General features: G+C 49.5%; 1 protein-coding gene across 1 annotated transcript in view; it reads left to right on the top strand.

The window, feature by feature from the left end:
* EN1 (engrailed homeobox 1) overlaps positions 1-4,026 on the top strand; it is a 6,704-nt gene extending 2,678 nt beyond the window's left edge. Inside the window, exons 3-4 of the mRNA XM_006169593.2 lie at positions 18-82; positions 3,018-4,026. Coding sequence (XP_006169655.1) covers positions 18-82; positions 3,018-3,327 — 375 coding nt within the window. The 3' untranslated portion in view covers positions 3,328-4,026. The remainder of the gene's footprint in view (positions 1-17; positions 83-3,017) is intronic.
* The last annotated feature ends 15,601 nt before the right edge of the window (positions 4,027-19,627 follow it).

The raw sequence follows: 19,627 nt of genomic DNA, 5'->3' as shown, positions 1-19,627 counted from the left end.
TCAAAACTGACTCGCAGCAGCCACTCGTATGGCCCGCCTGGGTCTACTGCACTCGCTACTCGGATCGTCCATCCTCTGGTGAGTACCCAGCTCTGGGCTTCACCATGCCTTCCGTCCCTTTGGATCCCCCCAGAACTTCAAACCGCTGCTCTGAAGAGAGCCAACCCGGCCTCAGGCGCTCTTCTTTTTCACGCCTGATTCCTGCTCCTCTCCATCCCGGGTTCGAATCACAACTGAACGTGCAACAACGACCAGTTCTGCGACTCTGGCCTCAGCAGCCACCACCTGAGAGGCTACAGCTCATGGCAGGGGAGGCTGGAGTCTGGATCCTTTGGTTTTAGACTCTGAGCTTCTCGGGCTTTCTTTGTGCTTTATCTTGATTATTCTTAGAAAAGATACACAATCTGTAATTGATTTTTTTTTCCCTGCCAGAGAAAGGAATGTTTAGAGCGTGCCAGAAAGTGGGCATAGTGATCTGGGTCTGAAATCCCACTACCCTGGTCCTGTGGAGACCAGCTTTAACCAGAGAAATAATCTTTGCAGTGTATTCTTACAATCACCACCATCTCAATATTTTCTTGGAGAGTATATTTACATAGACAGCAACTTGCGACCCGCAGCAGGAGAGAGAGAAGCTTCTGAACACCCTCTAGGTCCCTTTCCCTTGCCCAGTCATGCAGAGTCTGACCCGGATGGGTAGAATCCAGGGAAAGACAGTTGTCAGAAAGGAAGGTGCTGAGATATCTGCTTCCCTGGAGCTGCAGACAGTGGAAGAGGAGAGAATACAGGTCAGGCTTAGGCTAGAAAGCCAGGCCAAGGGCAAGAAAGCCTGCCTCCTCAGCAGCTTCTCTGCCATGGCTCCCACATCCTCCTGGCCCTGCGCTCTCTTTTTTAAATCCTTTCTTCCGAACATCTGCTGATTAGTAGATTTCTGCCAGCTGCAGGCGAGTTTCTCCAGATTTTCTTTCCACCCTTCTTTCTTGTGCCTCTTGCACTTTGCGGAACCAGAGGTGAAGACCTGCCCTGGGACAGCCGCTGGGCCCTATGAGAGGAAGCCGAGGCCTGTCCGATGATGCCTGGGAGAGGAAGCGGAGGCCTGTCCCATGATGCCTGGTCGGCAGTGCCTGGGAGGCCAGTGGGACTGTCAGGAGGTCGGTAAGGTCTCTGGCCTACAACCAAGGCTCTGGACAACTGGGTCTGACAGGGACCTGGGGAACAGTGTAGTCACTTGAGGCTCTCCTGTGGCTGGGCTTTCGCAGCCCACCACTGTCCTGCCGGCCCTGAGCAGATCGATGCTTGCTATCAGCCCCCGCCATCTCGAGCCCCGTTATTGACACATCGGGCTCCCTGAACCTCCGAAAAGCTGCTTTGATTGACTCGCCTGATGGATAGAGTGATTGAGCTGTCAGGCTGTGCGGCTCAGGCTGGCCGGGAGTCTACGATTTTATTACAAGTGTCCGTGCCTCTGCACACACACAACAACATGTTCTTTCACAACATGCAGTGGGATGTGCACATTTCCTAGGCCATCTCTGCCCGCTCAGCTAATTAATAAGCTACACCCCGGTAGTCTCTGTACACTGCCCTGGAATGGGCCTTGTCTTTGTTCTTCAGCTTTCTTCTTATAGGCCTGGGGAGGTAGGAGATCGACTCCTTCTCCTGTGTGAGCTGTTCCGGGAATAAGCCTCAACCCAGACCCAGGTCCCTGCAGTCTGCTAGGCCTGGAATTCTTTGTCATAGGGCAGTTGATGATCCCACTCCCTGGCCAGCCCCAGGAGCCAGTTGCTCAGCTTGCCTCTCTGTCGCTAGACTTGGAGATTCCAACAAAGACTCATCTTTCTAGAAGGTTTTGGAAATTAGTAGGCCTGACAGATACATAACTTGGTTCAATAACTGCCCATAACCAAGACAGGGCCCAACAAGTACATGTGGGAAGACTTGGGTGTGGAAACCGATGGACAGAGGTGTAGTGTTTCCAGACAGAGACCAACAGTTGAAATCTCTCCTGGTCTGCCCCTTCTTTTCTTCCTCTCTCCTGGCCTGAGCCCCATGGCAACCCTCCTCCCAGACTAGTATTTGAGGGAGACTTCATCTTCCTGGAGAGGTTTCTAAGGGCTCTTCCCATACCTATCTGGGGATCAAAGCACAGAATTTTCTTGTGATTGTCCCTCTGGCTTCATCCTTCTGCTATTTTGCTCCTGGATGGGGGCAAGAGATATAGTCTCCTTGCAAATGCCATCGGTGGGCAGAGATCTGGCTTTTTGTTATTCAGAATTTTCAGTCCTGAAATTGCAGCACATTCAAAGCGGGAGATAGGAGACCTGAGACCTGAGGCGACTGAATGGAGGCAGGAACTGGATGGCCCTTCTCTTTCTTACTGTAACCATCCAAGGTTGAAACAGAACCCAGGGATCAGGGTCATGGAGGGGCAGTGTAGATCTGCGGCAGGGTGCTGGTCTTTCCTTCTGCTTCAGAGAAGGGGATAGTCAGTGTGTCCCTGATACCCTAGACAGGGGTTCGTTTAGACCGAAGAAAATAAGGGTTGGATGGGGCAGACACCCATTACTTCAGGACTGGCAACCTTTTTTACAGCTCTTTCCTTGACCCCTTGTTCAGCCCTAGTCTTATCGTAGGTGCCAGGTGCCTGGTATAGGAGCTTCTTGAAGAGAAAGGAAGGATTAGGGTGCAGGCAGGCCATTTCCCCAAGGCCTGCTCTCACTGTCGGGGTCTTTTTTAATCCCAGGGCTGTCAGGACAGCAGGCTCCCCATCTCCAAAATCTGGACTGGGCCAAATAAAGCTCCAAATACTGCTCCATCTTGGATCCCGCCTTCTTGGCCAGGAAGTGCTTTTTGCCTGTCCTCTGCTCTCCTGTCCTAAATTGGAGTGAGATGTGCACCTACAACCTTGATCAAGCTTTCTCCTCGGCTCCTTTACCCTAAGCCCCAGAAGTGAACCCGAAAAACCCAGTGGCCCAGCGAGGGGCACTTTTTTCTAGGGCTCAGCAGGGCCACTGCAGTCGCCCCGGAAGCGCGGGGCGCGATCGGTCTCGGCGCTTCAATTCTCACGGCTCGGCGTTCACCGCGGAGCAGCTGCAGAGACTCAAGGCGGAGTTCCAGGCGAACCGCTACATCACCGAGCAGCGGTGGCAGACCCTGGCCCAGGAGCTCAGCCTCAACGAGTCCCAGATCAAGATCTGGTTCCAGAACAAGCGCGCCAAGATCAAGAAAGCCACAGGCATTAAGAACGGGCTGGCCCTGCACCTCATGGCCCAAGGACTGTACAACCACTCCACCACCACGGTCCAGGACAAAGACGAGAGCGAGTAGCTGCCGCGGGCCGGGCCAAGCGGTCCGGCCGCAGCGCCCGCGCCCCCTCCTGGCACCGTCCCCACGTCCTCGCCGGCCCCACACCGGGGAGAAATAATCAGCGCGAACGGAGGAAGGGAGCAACAGGGAAAAAAAGAGGAAGAAAGAGATCCTCAGAATGGACAGTTACGTTTAAACAAAATGCTTTTGAAAGGGGAGACTCGGACAGGTGCTATCGAAAAATAAGATCTATTCTCTATTCACAGTATAAGGGACGAAACTGCGAACTCCTTAAAGCTCTATCTAGCCAAACCGCTTACGACTTTGTATATATTTAATTTCAGGTAAGGAAAACAAATATGTGTAGCGAACTCTATTTGCTGGACATTTTTATTAATCTCCTTTATTATTATTGTTATAATTATTATAATTATTATAATTATTTTATCGCCCCTCCAACTCTCTACCCCAGCCCAGTTTCGTTTTCGTTGCCTTTTTCTTTTGAATGTTAACTGCTTCTCCGGTGCCTCCCGCCCCGCATCGCTGGCCCTTGTTTCTCTGGGATTTTTCTTTGTGTGCGTGATAGTGTGTTTCCTCGCGTGTCTGCCCATCGCCTCTCCCCCACCTCCTGAGACCCTTCTGTCGATCTGTCTGTCCCGTACCCCTTTCGTTTTCCGGAGACTTGTTGAGAAATACGACCCCACAGACTGCGAGACTGAACCGCCGCTACAAGCCAAAGATTTTATTATGTTCAGAAACCTGTAGTCTGAAATAAAGTGTACACTGTGCTGACGAGCCGCTGGCGGCCCTCCTCTTTACCAGCTCGGGAAGGGTTTGGGCCGAGGAGCACAGCGCCCTGGCGTCCCTGCGCACTCCACACGCACACCGGCGGGACTCCAGGCGTCTGCACCAGGCCTGACGTTTACCGCACAACGAATCCTTGGGCCGAAGGGGCCACCGGGAGCGCGGCGCCAGGGCAGGCCCAGATTCGGTTTTGGCCTGAGCCTGGAGGGTTTGGTGGGACATGAACTCGATTGTGTTCAAAGGAACCCAAAGACCCGAACCCCAGTCCTGGCTTCCACAACACAGCCCGGGCTGCCCGGCTGCTCCCAGCGCCTGGGGAGGTCAAGCCAGACTGCCGGCCTCCTGGTCAACTTGCTGTGTGCTCTAGCCTGCACCTTTCTTTTTCCTTTTCCTTTCTTTATTTTTTTCCCTCCCTTGGTGTGGATTTTGTTAGCGTTTTTTCTCCTCCAGAGGCTCAGAGTCTGGCAGGAAGGGGCAGAGGTGGGGGCTGCCTCCTGCTCTGAGTGGTCGGCTTAGGAGAGGAATGCTTTGGTCTGGCCTCTCACTGCCTGGACTTCACCAATTTTCTTTTGGGGGTGGGATGAAATGATGATTCCATTGACCACGGGGCAGATCAGGGGTGGCACACAGAACCTCCAGGGGTTCGGATCCCATGGTTCTGCAAATCCAGGGCAGAGGAGCCTCCAATGTTTGGAAAGCTGTGCAGAGTGGCTGCAGCTAGGTCCACTACTGGTATCGCTCTTGGCCTTAAATCTTAAGTGGACGTTGGCCTGTATCTTCTTGACCTTAAATTTAAGAATAATTCCCTTTGGCATCCCAACAAAGCCTGGCCTGCTTCCTCAACAAGAGAGGCACACACAACCACCCCCGCACCCTTCACCCCCTCCCCTGACCCTCAGGACACTCAGACATCCCAGAGGTCATTATCTTAACTCTTAGGAGATGTGAGACACTGGGGCCAGCCTTTCCAGGATGGGTGCTGAGTTGCAGACCTTGAGGGGCTTGGGGGAGGAAAGGACCTGAGGAGGACTTATCGTCTCCCCTTTGTCTGGGCTACCCTCCCTCTCCTTCCCATGTAGCCCCTTAGGTGACCAAACTCCCCCCTCCCACCCCTACAAAGCCCAAAAGCTAAGATTTTTTAAATTCTAAATTCTGCTCCCCACAAGTCCCACTTTTCTCTCATGTCTGCAATATGCATGTGTGTATCTATATGCCTGTGTGAGTAGATAGATGTCCAGACATGCTCGTGTGCATATGTGATAATGTGCAGCACTGGTGCATCTCAGTTCCTACCAGTGTCTGTGCATTCCTGTGTGTGTGAGTATTGTGCAACCAGGTGCCCATTTCTCTGTATTTAGATGCACAATTGGATGTTTGTGAGTTCCCTGCGTGTGTACATGTGCTCGTTTGTGTTCGCATGCTGGAATGTTTGCAGGGTTTGTGCATGTATGGGAACTCTCTCTCTCTCTGCTCTCCCTTTAGGTTTCTTTTCTGCTGTTTTCGCAAGACTGATTCTGTGAAAAATGAGAATGGCCAGTCATTCTACCTTTTTTCTTGGAAATTCCAAGAAAAATTTGGTTGATTTGTCCCAATATCTCATTCACTCCTGGCTTGAGAAGTGACAGAACTAGACATCAAGCCCAGGAAACCACGGGTCCCTCCAAGCCTCTGCTCAAGGGTTTGGGGACTTGGGGTTCTGTGGCTTATTGCTATGGGTTCCCCGCTTCATTGCAGTAGGTCCCTTCCTTCCATCCCCACGTTGTTTTTTTGAAGTTGTGGAGTAGCCCCTGCACAAAATAGGTGCTCAACTAATCTTCACATGCAGAATAGGAAGAGTGAGGTAGGCCCTTCTCTGGGATTTGCCCAGGTGAGGTTTCTGATCACAAGCTTTCTTCCCTTGGAGAGTGGACCTTGGAATCTGCAAGCCTTTTAGGCCTTTCCCTTAGGTAGTCTCTATTCTGGGGCTCAGGGTCCTCTTCCCCTAATTGAGACCACCTAGAACTTGGAGCAGTGTCCAGCCCCATCTCCCCAAGTACATCTGGATGTGATGTTGGGAGCACTCAGCTCTACAGAGACCCTAATCCTTGGGAGAGCCTGGGAACTGTGCTACCCTCCCTCTCCCTTTCCATGTGGCCCCTTAGGCTACCCAGCCCCCCTCTCCTCCCCAATACACACACATACACACAAAACCCAAAGGCTAGGACAGAGGCCAGCAGGAGCTAAAAATCCAAAAGCAACCTGCTCCTCTACAACTCCTCCCAAAGGGTCTCAGTGGGAAGGGAGGATGTGTCTACCCACCCCCCCATGATTGTATAAGTGTAGAGTTGTGTCATTATTATATAAATTGATTTCTTGCCCATTATCTCTTTTTTACCTTCCAATCACTGTGAACAAATAGAATTTTCTTTATTGTTTCATGGAAGAAACTGAAGCTCTGAAAACTTAAACATCTTGTCCCTGCCCCTGGGCAGCTGGCTGCCTTTTTGTCGCATCTCCCTTAAGAATCTAGCCAAGGCCTTGAAGTCGTCCCTATCTTCCCTCCCTCCCCTCCTTCCCAATTTCCTTCTTTCTGTTTGGGGCAGGAGAGGAGGAGGGCTCTGTTCAGGTTTTTTTCTTACACCCTCCTCTTAAAAAAAAGGAAAGAAAAAGTAATAATGATCATAAACGGGCATTGATTTCTCTGATTTATGGGGTTGGCTTAGTGAGCCGCCTGTGTATTAAAGTCTGAGGCTGCATCGAAATAAATACTTGAGCGGGCCATCCCAACTTCCTCATTTTCTGCCCTTCCTTTTCTTTCTTTCTTTTTTTTTCTTTTTCTTTTTTTTTTTTGGTCTTGGTAAAGATTGGATTGAACCATAAACTTAAATCTTCCTTAGCCTGAGAGGAAATACATGCTAGCCAAATCTAAACAGTATTGATCCTTGGCTCTTTCTGAGGGCAAAGGTCTCTGTTTTCTCACTGGAGTCTCCCTTTCTCTCAGAACAGTCAGGGAAGAAGGCCGTGGGTGTGGACGGAGGAAGGAGGGAGGAAAATGAGGAAGGAAGGGTATTTTGGTATCTGGGTGTGGGGGACTGCTTCGTGTGTCCCTGTGTGCTTACATGTCCATGGCTGTACCACATGTGGACATGTGTATGGGGTGATATTGAACACAGAGGCTTGAAAGGCAGAAATGTGTGCTCTGGACGTGTGGGTTCCAGCAGTGACTGCCTGGCGTTTGAGAGTGTGTATGTGTGTGCACAGGTTTTAAGACCCCTCATTGGGACTGGCGTGATGCCATAAGGTATGGCCTCATAGCCTGCTCCCTTTGGTCCCCACAGTCCATCTGTCACCTGTGGGAGAGTTTCCAGAGATGATACCACCTGCAAAGGCCAATATGACCCAGGATGACCTCCATCCCCCTCTACTCTCAGTTTTTCTTTTTTTAAATGTCATAAAAGGCCAATTACAGGGTCAGAGGTGAGCTTTAGCTGACTCCTAGAGGGTATAGAGGCCAAGGCCAGTGACTAGAGAGGACCTAGCCAGACTCTTCACCCTGCATGAAGGTCTCTGCTGTGGCTTCCCTTGGGTGGCCATTAATTTCTCCACTGGCCAGCCTATCTTTTCCTTTATGTGTTAAAAAAAACAAAAACAAAACAAAACAAAAAAAACAAAACACTCTTCTGACAATATAGGCAGGCTACTCTGCCCCTGTTTTCACCATGGACACACAGGAAGGGGGCAGAGAAAGGCAGCAAAGCTATCCAGCAGTCCTCCTATAGTTTCACCTCATCCCCTAGACTCATTTAATCTGGACATCAGAGTGTGTCAAATTGAGGACTCTGTTCACCTCCTCTCTCCCCATCTGGGATTCTATCCCTCCTTGCTCTCATCAGAGATCTCAGATCTCCTCTCCCAAAGTGGGTACACTCAGGTGAGATCATTACTCTTAAGTTGACTCTGCCAGTCTCCACCCCTCCTCTAAAGCTTCAGGCCAGTCTTTTAATGTAGTCCCAGTGTTGAAGGGATCCTCAGGGATTCTCAAATAAAAGGATTTCATTTTACAGGCAGGGGGGAAAATTCCAAGAGGGTAAGAGCCTCATTCAAAAGCACACAACAAATGAGAAGCCAGGTCCTCAGATTTCCTGGCAGTTCAGGGCTCTTCTCAGTGTGCCACCCACTGAGTAGTGTCAATGCACCTGCAGGCACAGTGCACACCTTCCCATGCTTCCACACTTACAAGTGCACAAGCATGTACACACCCATGTTGTATGTGTGTGCACATGTTATGTACAAACATAAATAGATTGATATACACAGGCACTGCCTGTGTAGAAGGTTCTGGCACATGTTCATACACAGGCTAGAAATGCACCTAGTGGTGTCCAGTACAGACTTGCATGCTCAAGTCGGTGGACTCACTCCTAGCCAGGGTAGGGGACAGCACATCACTTACAGGACCCAGGGCAAACCTGCCTGTCCCCTTCTTTCCATGGAAGCTCCCAGGAAAACTGAGGCTGAGGTGCTTGTGGGCAGGAAAGCCAGGGCGAGGAACTCAAGGCAGTCAGGGGATAAGAGAGGCAGCCCCTTCCCTCTCCCTAGGGCAGCTGAGTCCAGGTGACTGGGCTTAGACTTTCTGCTACTACCTTCTCCTTTGGACATGGAGACCTCTGCATCCCGCCTGTGCCTCCAGGGGTGGAGCATGCCCAGGGCAGGGGGGCAAACCTCCTGAACAAATTATCTGAGAGCACGGTAAGTCATTAGCAATTGCAACTTGCTCCTTGGGTTTGCTGCTAAAGGCAGCCATTCTGAGGGTGTGGCACTCTCCTAAATTCCTCCTCACAGATTTGGGGATGGGTTGCTTTGGGGACTACCCCGACTTCTGGGAAGATGTCAGACTGCAGAATGGAAGACTCCAGAGACTGGTGAGTCTGCAGAAAAGTAGAGATTTGCTGTGCGTGTGGATGCACACATTTTAGCCAGAAGAGAGGATTCCCAACAAGTGTGGCCTCAGGTATGAGCAGTGAGGGTAGGGGTTGAGGAGGCGTGAGCACTAGACCCGCCCCTCCCCCCTCTGCTGAGAAATGGGGTATAAACATTGCACAATTCCAGACAAACAGCCCCCAGCAAATCCCTCCCTGCTCCCATGCAAGCTCCTTCTGGGTTACTCTCCTGTCTGAAGACCTGGACTGCGGGAGCCAGAGGAACAGCAGCTGTAGTGCAGAGAGAGGGAGCCCCCTGTGGGCCAGACAGGGTCCTAGGACCAGCAAGATCCATGACTATTTCAGATTCCTCCCCAACTACTGCAAGAGTGGGCCCTGACAGAGCAACCAATTCTTGCAGAGAGAGCCCCCAGTCTGCCACTCAACGAAGGGAACACAGTGGGAAATGTCTGATAAAACGCCCACTGCTGCTTACCGGCTTTCTGTGCAAGGGAGAAGAAGCGGCCATTAATAGTTTCAGTTTCATGCAAAATGAAAAAGATGTAGATGCTGCAGAAAACAAAAGCAAATTCCAGGAACCCCTGCAGCAGCTTTCTCCTTGTCCTCCCCCTGCCCCTTTACCCCAGGTACAGGATTTGTCCATCGGGCACACTGGAGGCAGCTCAGATGACATTCCCAGAAATTTTAAATGAAAGTGATGTTATTTATGACAGGTAACAGCACACAGTGCTAGCTAGCCCTGTGACATAATTTACTTCATCCCATCACTTGAGCTGGATAATATCATCACCATTTTATGGTTAAGAAAAGTAAGGGCCAGGGTCATCTGCCAAAGTCACACCAAATGACATTAAGGTTTACAGTGGAACTACGGACCATGAAATACAAGAATAAGTCACATTTGCACCGTGTAGTATCAAGTCTTTTCCGAAAGTTGTAGACTTTGGCACACGGTAGGGAGTGGCATAGTTTTGTGAGAAGGGCTATTCTTTTTCTTTTCAGTCTTAAGTAGGTTGTCCTCCGCACTGGCCCGCCCACCCATCCCTTTCTGTCTCAAGCTAGAAATTCAGGTCCGAAATTCCTGTTCTTGCAGCTGGCCTCACTCCCCGCACCCGAGCCTCAAATAAGACTCCCGGGAGATTTCGATCTTTTCGAACATTAAGATGTCCCCCCTTCCCCCAAATCAGCAGTTTCCATCTTCACCTCATTCTCTTGCACCTTACTCCAGACTGGGTCTGTTGAAACAGCAGCCCTCCTTCCACCACCCTGGCCTTTTTTACTTTGGTCTCGCACCAGCCCGGCGAGAGCTGCCTGTGTCCAGCGCGGTCCGCGGACGGCGCTTCGCAATGTACTTCCGGTCAGCACAGTCCAGGCCGCAGGCTGGGACCGCCCCAAGTCCCATCTCTCCAGAAAAGGCTGGAGCTCGGATCGCATCTGGAGCTCCGCTAAGACCTTTAAGTGTATTTTGCCCTACCCCGGGGGGACCGCTAAACACCAAATCTGCATGCCCGCCCTGCCGTGTCCTTCCGTCCGTCTGCGCTCCGCCGGCTCCGCCAGCTCACCCCGCTCACCGGGAAAGGTCGCCCCGCCACCTCCCGGGCTCTGGGTGATCCGCAAGGAGCCCAGCTCAGGCCGCAGGCTCTAGCTCCCCACCCCACCCCACCCCACCCCCTCGGGTCTCCCAGGCGGCTGTTCTTTTGTACAGTTTCGATTTGTGTCTAGGCCGGGGTCGCTTTCCCCTCCTTTCCTCTTGGTCTTTTTCCATGGACTCCGCGGCCTCTGTGTTCCTCCCAGTCCTCTGCTCCAAGGTTTCCGTTTGCGCTGGGGAGGCCGCCCTCCTGCGGCCAGCCTCCTCAGACCCGCTCGGCTCGGCTCCGCTCGGCCTCCCTGCGGGGCGTGCCCAGCATCCCTTCTGCTCCTGGCTCTCCCAGCCTCTCCCGGCCCAGCTCTGGAGTTGCTCCCCGACTGCCGGCGCTCCTCCGGAGCCGGGGCTCTTTGGCCTTCCTCCTCCACCCTCCAACGGACAGGTGGGGCCAGTGCTGACCTTGGACGCGGCCACTATAAGATGCCCCCTCCTCCCGCCTCCGGCTCTCCGGTCACTCCTGTCCGGTCAATCCTGTCCGCCTTGACTTTGGGGCTTTCAAGTGGGGGCCCCTGGGGTTCAGTGTGGGTGAGCTCCCTTACCCTGGGAATAAGTAGCCTTGCAATTCAGGCCACACAAACTGGGCCTCTGAGCGGCCAGGCCTGGGGTCAGACCAGGAAGGAGGAGGGGTGGACCTCAAGGCTGAGGAGACTTGACTTTATTTGTGTTGCTTCAGCTTGCCCTGAGTAGTTAGACGGGGTGCGCTCGCACACACCGCGGGCAGCCCAAACCTTCGCTGGCGCAGCCAGGGGCTCCAGGTCCTGCCCGGCTGGGGGTGCAGTCGCTGAGTCCCTGGCACCAGAGCGCTGGGGCACCTGCATCCTCGGCGTCTGACTGGGGAAGCCCAGGCCCAGGAGGGGCAGCCATCTGAACTTCCCCGGACTAGGTGAGCGCCTTCCGAAATCCTCGCTTCGGGATCCTTCTAGGGACGGAAAGTTGCAGAGCAGTCCTGCCCCTGCAGCCTCGTCCCTCACCAGACAACCCCCCCCCCCAGTAAAGCGACCCCCTGTCAGGACGCAGAGATCTGCCCTTTCCTTCCCTCCTTCTCTCCTGGAGATATTTGGCCAATTTGTTTCCCTAAGCGCAGCTGAGGTTTCCCTCTCCGGTTCACTGTTTACTTGGAGTTTCTTCAGAACTAGCCGTGCCAACTTGCCCTCGCTCTGCGCGGGCGTCTGTCCTTCTGGACAGAGCTTCCAGAAGGGCGAGGCCGGCACTCACGGATGTGAGAGAGGCCAAGGCCTGGCTGAACGCTTCCTTCTAGCCTTTCCTTAATTTCCCACACTCTATCCCCCCTGCAGATTGCGATCTGGCCTCCGCTCCCTGGCCTCCTGACTCAGGTGGGTCGGTCCACGTGCCCTCTCCTAGCTGGCAGAAACTGAGCTCCTTGGGGGAATCTGGGCGTAGACACACCCCAGGGAGGACAGCTGAGCTCCTGCCACAGCCCTCTAGTTCCTTGTCTATTCTCCCTGTCCTCTGGGGCCTGGCAGCTTTGGTGGTGGGAAGTGAGAAGTGTTTGTTGGCTTGGGGAATGTCATGAAGTGAGGGGACACGGAGTCTGTGACAGTTAGGAGAGTGGGTGATGGATGAATATAACCTGCCCAGCACCATGGTCAGCCATAAGAGAACACCAGCAAGGAACTGTTCCTGTGCCGTTGGACCAGAAGATTCTGGGGGGAACGGAGGTGCTGAGCCCTCTGCATCCCTTGGGCACAGATTTAGGTCCCAAACAGAACTCCCCACTAGGTGACCGTAATCAGAGGTGCCCTGGGGCCCAGGGAGGCCCAGAAGTCACCCTTAAACTCCCAACTCTTGCCTCTGGAAGAATCACTGCTGTCCTAGATGTGGCTTTGGAGAGGCCCAGCACAGGCTGAGACTTCTCCTTTCTCCCCACCGGGGTTCCAGCTCTCTCCCACCCTAGGGTACCTGCTCATTTCCCCCAGGGACAGTTGTTTGTACCACCGTCCTGCCCCAGGAAAAGTGTCCCACCAATGCTGGCAAGTCAGGAACTTACTGGCTCAGAGCCTCCCAGACCAGTGGCCTTTCCCTCCCACTTCAGGGGTGTGGTAGGGACCCCAGATCCCCCGGAGACCGCCAAGAGCCTGTGTTAGTGATCATTTCTTTAAGTTAAAAGTCCCTTTTTACCCCTTTCCATCTAAGCTTCAACTTAGTTTCAGAGAATGAAGCGTGAAAGCTCTTTTATGGAGATTACCGATGCTTCATTTATTCCCGCAAATGGCAAACACGGCCGGGAAACCGAGCGACTGAGCTCCTTGTCTCGGGTCCTCAGCCGTCTCCGTGTTCACAAGCTCACTTGGCTGTGAGATGCAAGCTGGGAGAGCCCCTGCAGTGGGCTTCTCTGGGGAAGGGAATCACTTTCTCTAGGGCCCAGCGGCAACACCCCTGGTGGGACAACGGCCTAGTTGCACATCCCTGAGACAAGGGCTGAGGGCTTGGGAACCAGGGAAAGTGACCGAGGTCCTGGTATTAGCCTTGGTGGCCCCTGAAGTGTTGTGCTTATGTGTGTGTGGAGATCCTGGTTATCCTCACTCACTGAACTCACTCTGCTACTTCCTACTGCAGTGGAGCCCAGAGGAGCTTGGGGGCACACTGCACAGAGAGCCAAGAGAGCCATGTCCCACCTCTTGGCAGTTTTTACATTCCTATCCAACCCACACCATCCCCAGGGACCTGCTCTATGCTTGGCCAAGAGGCAGTGTCCAAAGTGAGGGCCTTGCTGTGGCTGTTGTAATTTTGCCTGTCTTTCCAAAAAAAAGCACAGGTACACTTTCACAGCCTCCGAGGGTTGGCAGCCTTGTCTTTGGAAATGGACCCAGAGCCTTGGAACCTTTGGTATTACAGAACTCACCTTGCAACTGGCTGCTGTCTCCTCCATGGTGAGGGATGCTCGACCCTTTCACAAGGGGCAGTTAGAGGGAAGTGATAGTGTTTTCCCCAGCCCCCAGAGGAAAAAAATGACAGAGGTTTTTTAATCTTTTGAAACAGAGCTGAGATGTTTTGACGAAGGAAAAGTGTAGGTTCCTATAGGAGAATTTCCTGGTTCAGGCTTAAATTCCTTTGTGACACTGTGTTATTAACTCTAGTATAGTGGCGTCTCCTCTCCACATTCCGACCCGTCCCACTGGAGGAGACCCTGGGACACAAAAGCTATTGTTGTGGGGGGAGGTGACCAAGAGGGGCCACCAGCTCTCTTTCCTTCCACTTTACCCAGCTGATAGGTTGCAGGGAAGACAAAAATGTAGCTTTTATTCAGAGGGGCTTGCTTTTCCCAAGAAGATATTTTACCAGAGTTAGTGTGAGATTTGCCCTGGGGTGTCAACATGAACCGGGCTGAAAATAATGCAGTGTCCCTTATTATATTGCTGGTGACTTACCTGTAACTTGCAAGGAGGCCGGGCCCTTTCAGCTGCCCTTTCTGACTTCACGAGTGATGTTGGTTTCACCACAAAGGTCCTCGGTGGCCAACAGGGGCAGCCTGAATGGTTCTTTGAGATCAACAGCACACTACAGAGCCTGGGGAGGTCCCAAGAGGCTATCCCAGTGCATGGTGTCCAGCATGAAGTCTTTGTGAACACACAACTCTAAGTCAAGAGAGGAGGAACGAGGACTTGCTGCTTGCCTGAGCAGTTGCCAACTTTCATTAATTACTCAGTCATTTTAATGTGAAAGCAAATACCAAAATGCTCTCTTGCCCATTCTGGATTAATGACCTGCAAAATTAAATGAGGAGGGGACCGAAGAAACAGTTGAGGTGTTCAGGACTTTTCAACCTTTCTTTCAAACCTTAGCTCCCCTCCCCACTCCCATCCTATCCCCACATGCCTAAGGTGGTGGTCAGTGAGTTGAAAACTTAAAACAAAAGCTATTCCTTAGTGGACAGAGGTTGGATTCTAATGATGATGAACATCAGAAGGAAAATCTTGTGTCCTCATAAATTATTGAATCACTCAACCTGGCATAAACCAAGTGCCTGTGATGTTCTTAGCACCGGGATGGGCACCAATGGGGTGGATACCTGATGTCCCAGGTGTCTGTGCTGGTGTGGCTTGCTCAGATATTCACATGAGCTAAATGAGTTCCTGAAGGCTATGCCTGGGCGTTTGGAATATTGCAGACACAACCAGAGCCCATCTCTCACCTTCCGTAATGGCAGAGGCAATTCCCCTAAGAATGTTTCTTGTTTCTCGTTGGTTAACTTAGTTGAACTTACGATCTGTGAGAAAGAAGTCAGGTGTAGATGCACCCATCTTAGTTTATTATGTCAAAAGCTTCGTGAAAAAAAAAAAAAAACACAAACAAAAACACAAACAAAAACGAGTTCCCTGCTTCTACCACTTTATATTGTCTCCATAACAGAATGAAACCACAGATTTATACAATTTAAAGGCTGTATTCATGTTTCCTTGATACTTTCTCTCCTCAGCTCTGTGTTCATTCTCAGATGTTTTTGTCACATATGTGTCTGTATTTTGATGGATGCATTTTCTGGGAAATGTAGTTGTACAGAGCATTCTCAGGAGAGCTTCCGAAGTGTGGTCTTGGGTTTGAAATGGGACATTTAGGAGTCAGCACAGGGTGACTTACTTGTATTCTGGGTGTCTTACGAAGTGGACGAAGCCAGAGAAGCACCACCGAAATGATTCCCAGGTCTATTTTAGGTCATATTTTTCAGAGTTATTATGAAGGAAAACACCTTCTTCATCGTAAGCATCACATTTCTGTATGGGGAAAACTTGGGCAGAAATGTGAAACATCTTACCTGAGCCATTTTATGTTTAATTGCTTGTGGTAAATACCCCATTGCAGGTTTGAGTCCTTGACATTTACATTCTTGGAATTCTAGGATCGTTCTGGAATTTTTTTTTTTTTTAGGCACAGTCTACACATGTAGACCAGCTTCAATAAAAATGACACAATGAAATAAGAGTTGGTTAAAGTCAAACAAACAACGGTGTGGTTGTTTAAACTATCTTTTGTCACCTTTCCAAGACCAGACTGTGGGGGGAGAGCAGGCCTGTGGCTAGTCTTCCTACAAAGTACGTTGGGTGTCTCTGACCTCCTCGAGCGTGATAGTCTGTAGGTACGAGACGGACTGGGCATGGACACCACCAGAATTTCCTTTGAAAATAAAGTGAGTTTATCCCTAATGAACACCTTTCATAAAATTTAAGGATATTGAGTCCCTGGAGAGGAATTCAGAGCTGCTCCTAGGCTGAAAGATGACTTATTTTTTGCTGGTGTACAGGTTAGGCAGTCAAATTCTAGACCTATAAAGAGTGACTGTGAGTGTGTGTGTGTCTGTGTGTCCTTCAAGAGGTTATGGTACTTACACAGAGGCTGGACTTGAATTGATTCAACCTAAGAGAAAGTCCCTCTTTTCTTATTATTTTCTACAATGAAGGCCCTTATGAAAGAGACTGCTTCTCCCATTTTTCCTTAGAAACACTAAACCGCGAGCTGTCAGTTTCTCCGTGAGGCCAAGATTTAATATGCACAGAAGCAGGAAGCCAATGATCAAACTGAGCAAGTCCCATAAACCACCCAGGATAAAGACCAAAAAACCCCTCTTGGATTATCTGACTCAATATCCTTGGCACCAGGACAAACAAGAATTGTCCTAATCCCTCTCACAGTTCTTCTAAACTTATCTACAGTCTCATCTCTGACATTCTGAAAGGCAGACGCCAGAGTGAAAAATGGAAGTTTATGCCACTGTTTGACCATCGAGACTGTTGTTTGTTTATTTCCCCAAGCGGATGGAGTGAAGGGATGGAAGAGGAGAGAACTTTCGGGAATCTTTAATGGTAGACCTAAGCTGATCTTTTTTTAAAATTGGAGTTTGCTATTTAATAAATAAAAACTCCACATGTCAATCTGGGAGATGTGACATTTATTTGAGTGGATAAAAGATTCATAAGAGTTGCATCATGGGATGTGTTGGGTGCAGCCTCATTCCATTTCTTAGATTCATGTTCAGAGGAGGCAGCACTTTTCCATCAGGTAACTTCGGGTTCAAGCTAGGCCTAGCCTTGGGAGCAGCTCTAGTGGCCTTCATGAATGGAAGACAAGACCAAGACATTTGGGCTGGGGTCATTTTTTTCTGATATTCTCAGAGCCCATCTCTACTCGGTTGAGACAGTGGGAAATGGACATAGACGACTCCATAGGAAAAGGAATAGAGAGATGCACTTCAGTTTCATGTTCAGTTTGGACTCGTTCCCTTCCATCGCCCTGAGTGTTGAATGGTGGGAACTTTCTATCTGGGAGAGAATTATTTCCGTGCACAATTGTCAGTCCTGCCAGGAAAGTTATGGCTGCCCTATAAAAGAAGACTGCCTGTCTCCCTTTGTCCTAGGTTGGGAAGGCCTCCTGGTCAATAAATACATATTAATCATGTAAAAGGATTGACATGCAAATGAAGGGCACCATTGACAAGCCCTGGATGGCAGAGGGTAACCCTGCTGCAGCTGTGGTCCTGGTTGTAGAAGCCAGGGCTACACCAGGCTCTCTGCTGGGGGTTTTCTAGAGGGTTAAACACCCTTTCCCAATAAATATGTGAAAGAGTTAATTGGAGTGGAGATGCCTTTTGCTTGCATGCATCTTCACTCTGCCAACTCTTCAGATTTTTTTTTTTTTAAACTTAAGTCTGGCAATAAACAGGCCACCCTTTGGATTCCTGTGTCTCTCGGCCCAACTGGAAGTCTCCAAAGGTACTTTGTTCTTCTGATCAAAGAAATGTTGAATCAACCAGAGAAATGGTTAAAAGCTTAGGTGAATTTTTGGAGGATGACTTGATAGTGCAGAAATAATAATTAGTTGTTATTATGAATTACTGCTTATAAAATAGCATGTTGTACTATATTGCTATGGCTTTCTTTATAGAGTAAAGACACTACAAAATAATCTTACTATTGACAGGCCTTCGATTCAGATTTTTCTATATGTATAACACCTGTGGGTATATATATTTCACAGTGATGATTTTAAGGTACATATGACCACTGAAAAATATGATTTTGGTATATATATATACATATATATATATAACCTTTTGTTATAAAGACAAAATGCATTGTTACATGCTCCTAGCAAATTTTGGGGATAAATATAGTTGATTTATCCCTTATGAATTATTAGACTATAAGAACATATTTTAATCCTGCCGATAGACTAAGTTATCATACGTACTAAAATAAGAGTGAAGAGAATGGTTTGAGTTGATGGATGGTCTAACTTTGATTTTCCTTTAGGATTGTGGATGTTTAAGAGGCAGACAGTGGACATTTACATGATTTACACTCCAAGTTGTGTGGGGATATAGTCAGCCAAGATGCGCACTCTCAGTAACTTTGGAATTAGCACATGGTGGTTTTGGTGATATTATTGCTCTGTCTATAGGGGTTGAAATAGACTCTAGTTTGGTAAAGACTATGGATGTCAGGAGATTCTGGCAGGGCAGGCCCTGGGAACAGTTTTGGGAAAGCCTGTGCATGGGGCTGGTTGCTGTCTTTTCTTTTGTGGTCTATGTCTACTCTTAGAGACATAGGCTAACACTCTGCAACTGAGTATCAGATTCTGCCACACAAACCAGAGGAAAGGAAGGGGAATATGATGGTCTTCCTCTCCTGGAGTGAAGCACCACTGTGATACCTTGGGAATTACTGTTTCTCAGGAGGACCTGAGGGCCTAGCTCTTTCTGTATTTGGGGCCTATGTTAGTGCCGATGGGATATTAACTTGCCAAAACACTTCAGTTTTCCTTTTAAATAAACTCATGAGGATGTTCTGGATGGGGGCTTGTTGGCTTCGAAAGCTCAAACACATTCAAAAGCAAATCCTGGGTCTCCCAAGTTCTCACCTTGGATATATTATGCTCGATGCGCTTGGCTACTATTTATCTGGATTCTAGATAAATCAGATATTACCTAGAATTCGAACCTAGTGAGCATGCTGTCTGTTGAATCACTGTGTGTGTCTGTTTGTGTGTGTAAAGGAGAACGTAGCTACAGCCAGAGATAAATTATTTAACATGATTTTCTTGTATTGTGGAGAGGCAGGCTGAGCCTCATTTTTTGGATTATGATTTGTATTATGAAATGCTTATCAAATGTTTTCCAAAGATTAGTTTAATTTTAATTAAATAAACCTTTCTCAAGAGGAGGCTCCCAACTATTTCTTGTACCCAGAGGCTAACGTACTTGTTGTTTTTAATTATTTTCTGCTGTTACCCAAACTGCTTTGGGTACTCCTGCCCAATTAAATCAACGGCCCAGGTTCCTTATACACAGTATGTTTAATATTTAATTTTAATTAAATTAATTAAATTGTTTATTTAATTTTATGTGCATTATTGTGCATAGAATAATGCAAAATTCATGATAGTAAGAATTGGGGTGGGAAGGTGAACCAGAGAGCTTTCAAACAAGCTAATTACAGTGCTTAAAGGAAACTTCCCCTTCACTTCCAGGGGAAGCACTTAACACAAGGCAAAGCTAACTCTGCACTTTTTCGTGTGGGGTCCCATGGCTGTAGCTGCTGTAAAGTGGGGATTGTTGGCCTCTTTCCTCTTCTGGAGCTTGCTTTGCAATTCGCAGCTGCGGCAGCTGCTCGGCAGAGAAGAGGGTCTGTGCGAGTATGTACAAGCTGTTGTCACAGCCCGTGCTCCAGTGGCATTTTCTCCTTTGCTGAGCACGGAGCTACCAGCACAGGCACAGTGCTCCTGGGGAAGGGGCATTTTGTACTGGAAGACACTGGGACAACTTCCAGTAACGTTTCCTATCAGAAAGTGCTACCCCCATGGCTTTGAACTATCTAATCCAGGCAAGTGATTACAAATTCTGAGATGTTTGTGGGATTCACCTTTTGACTGGAAGCAATTCTTTCCAGAGAGGAGTCTTCTGCCCCGATTCAAGTTCCATTAGCGTTTGCATTTGTAGGGT

Source organism: Tupaia chinensis, unplaced genomic scaffold (genome assembly GCF_000334495.1).
Source record: "Tupaia chinensis unplaced genomic scaffold, TupChi_1.0 Scaffold147282_1, whole genome shotgun sequence".
Lineage (NCBI taxonomy): Eukaryota > Metazoa > Chordata > Mammalia > Scandentia > Tupaiidae > Tupaia > Tupaia belangeri.
This window is presented reverse-complemented; position numbering and strand designations above follow the sequence as displayed.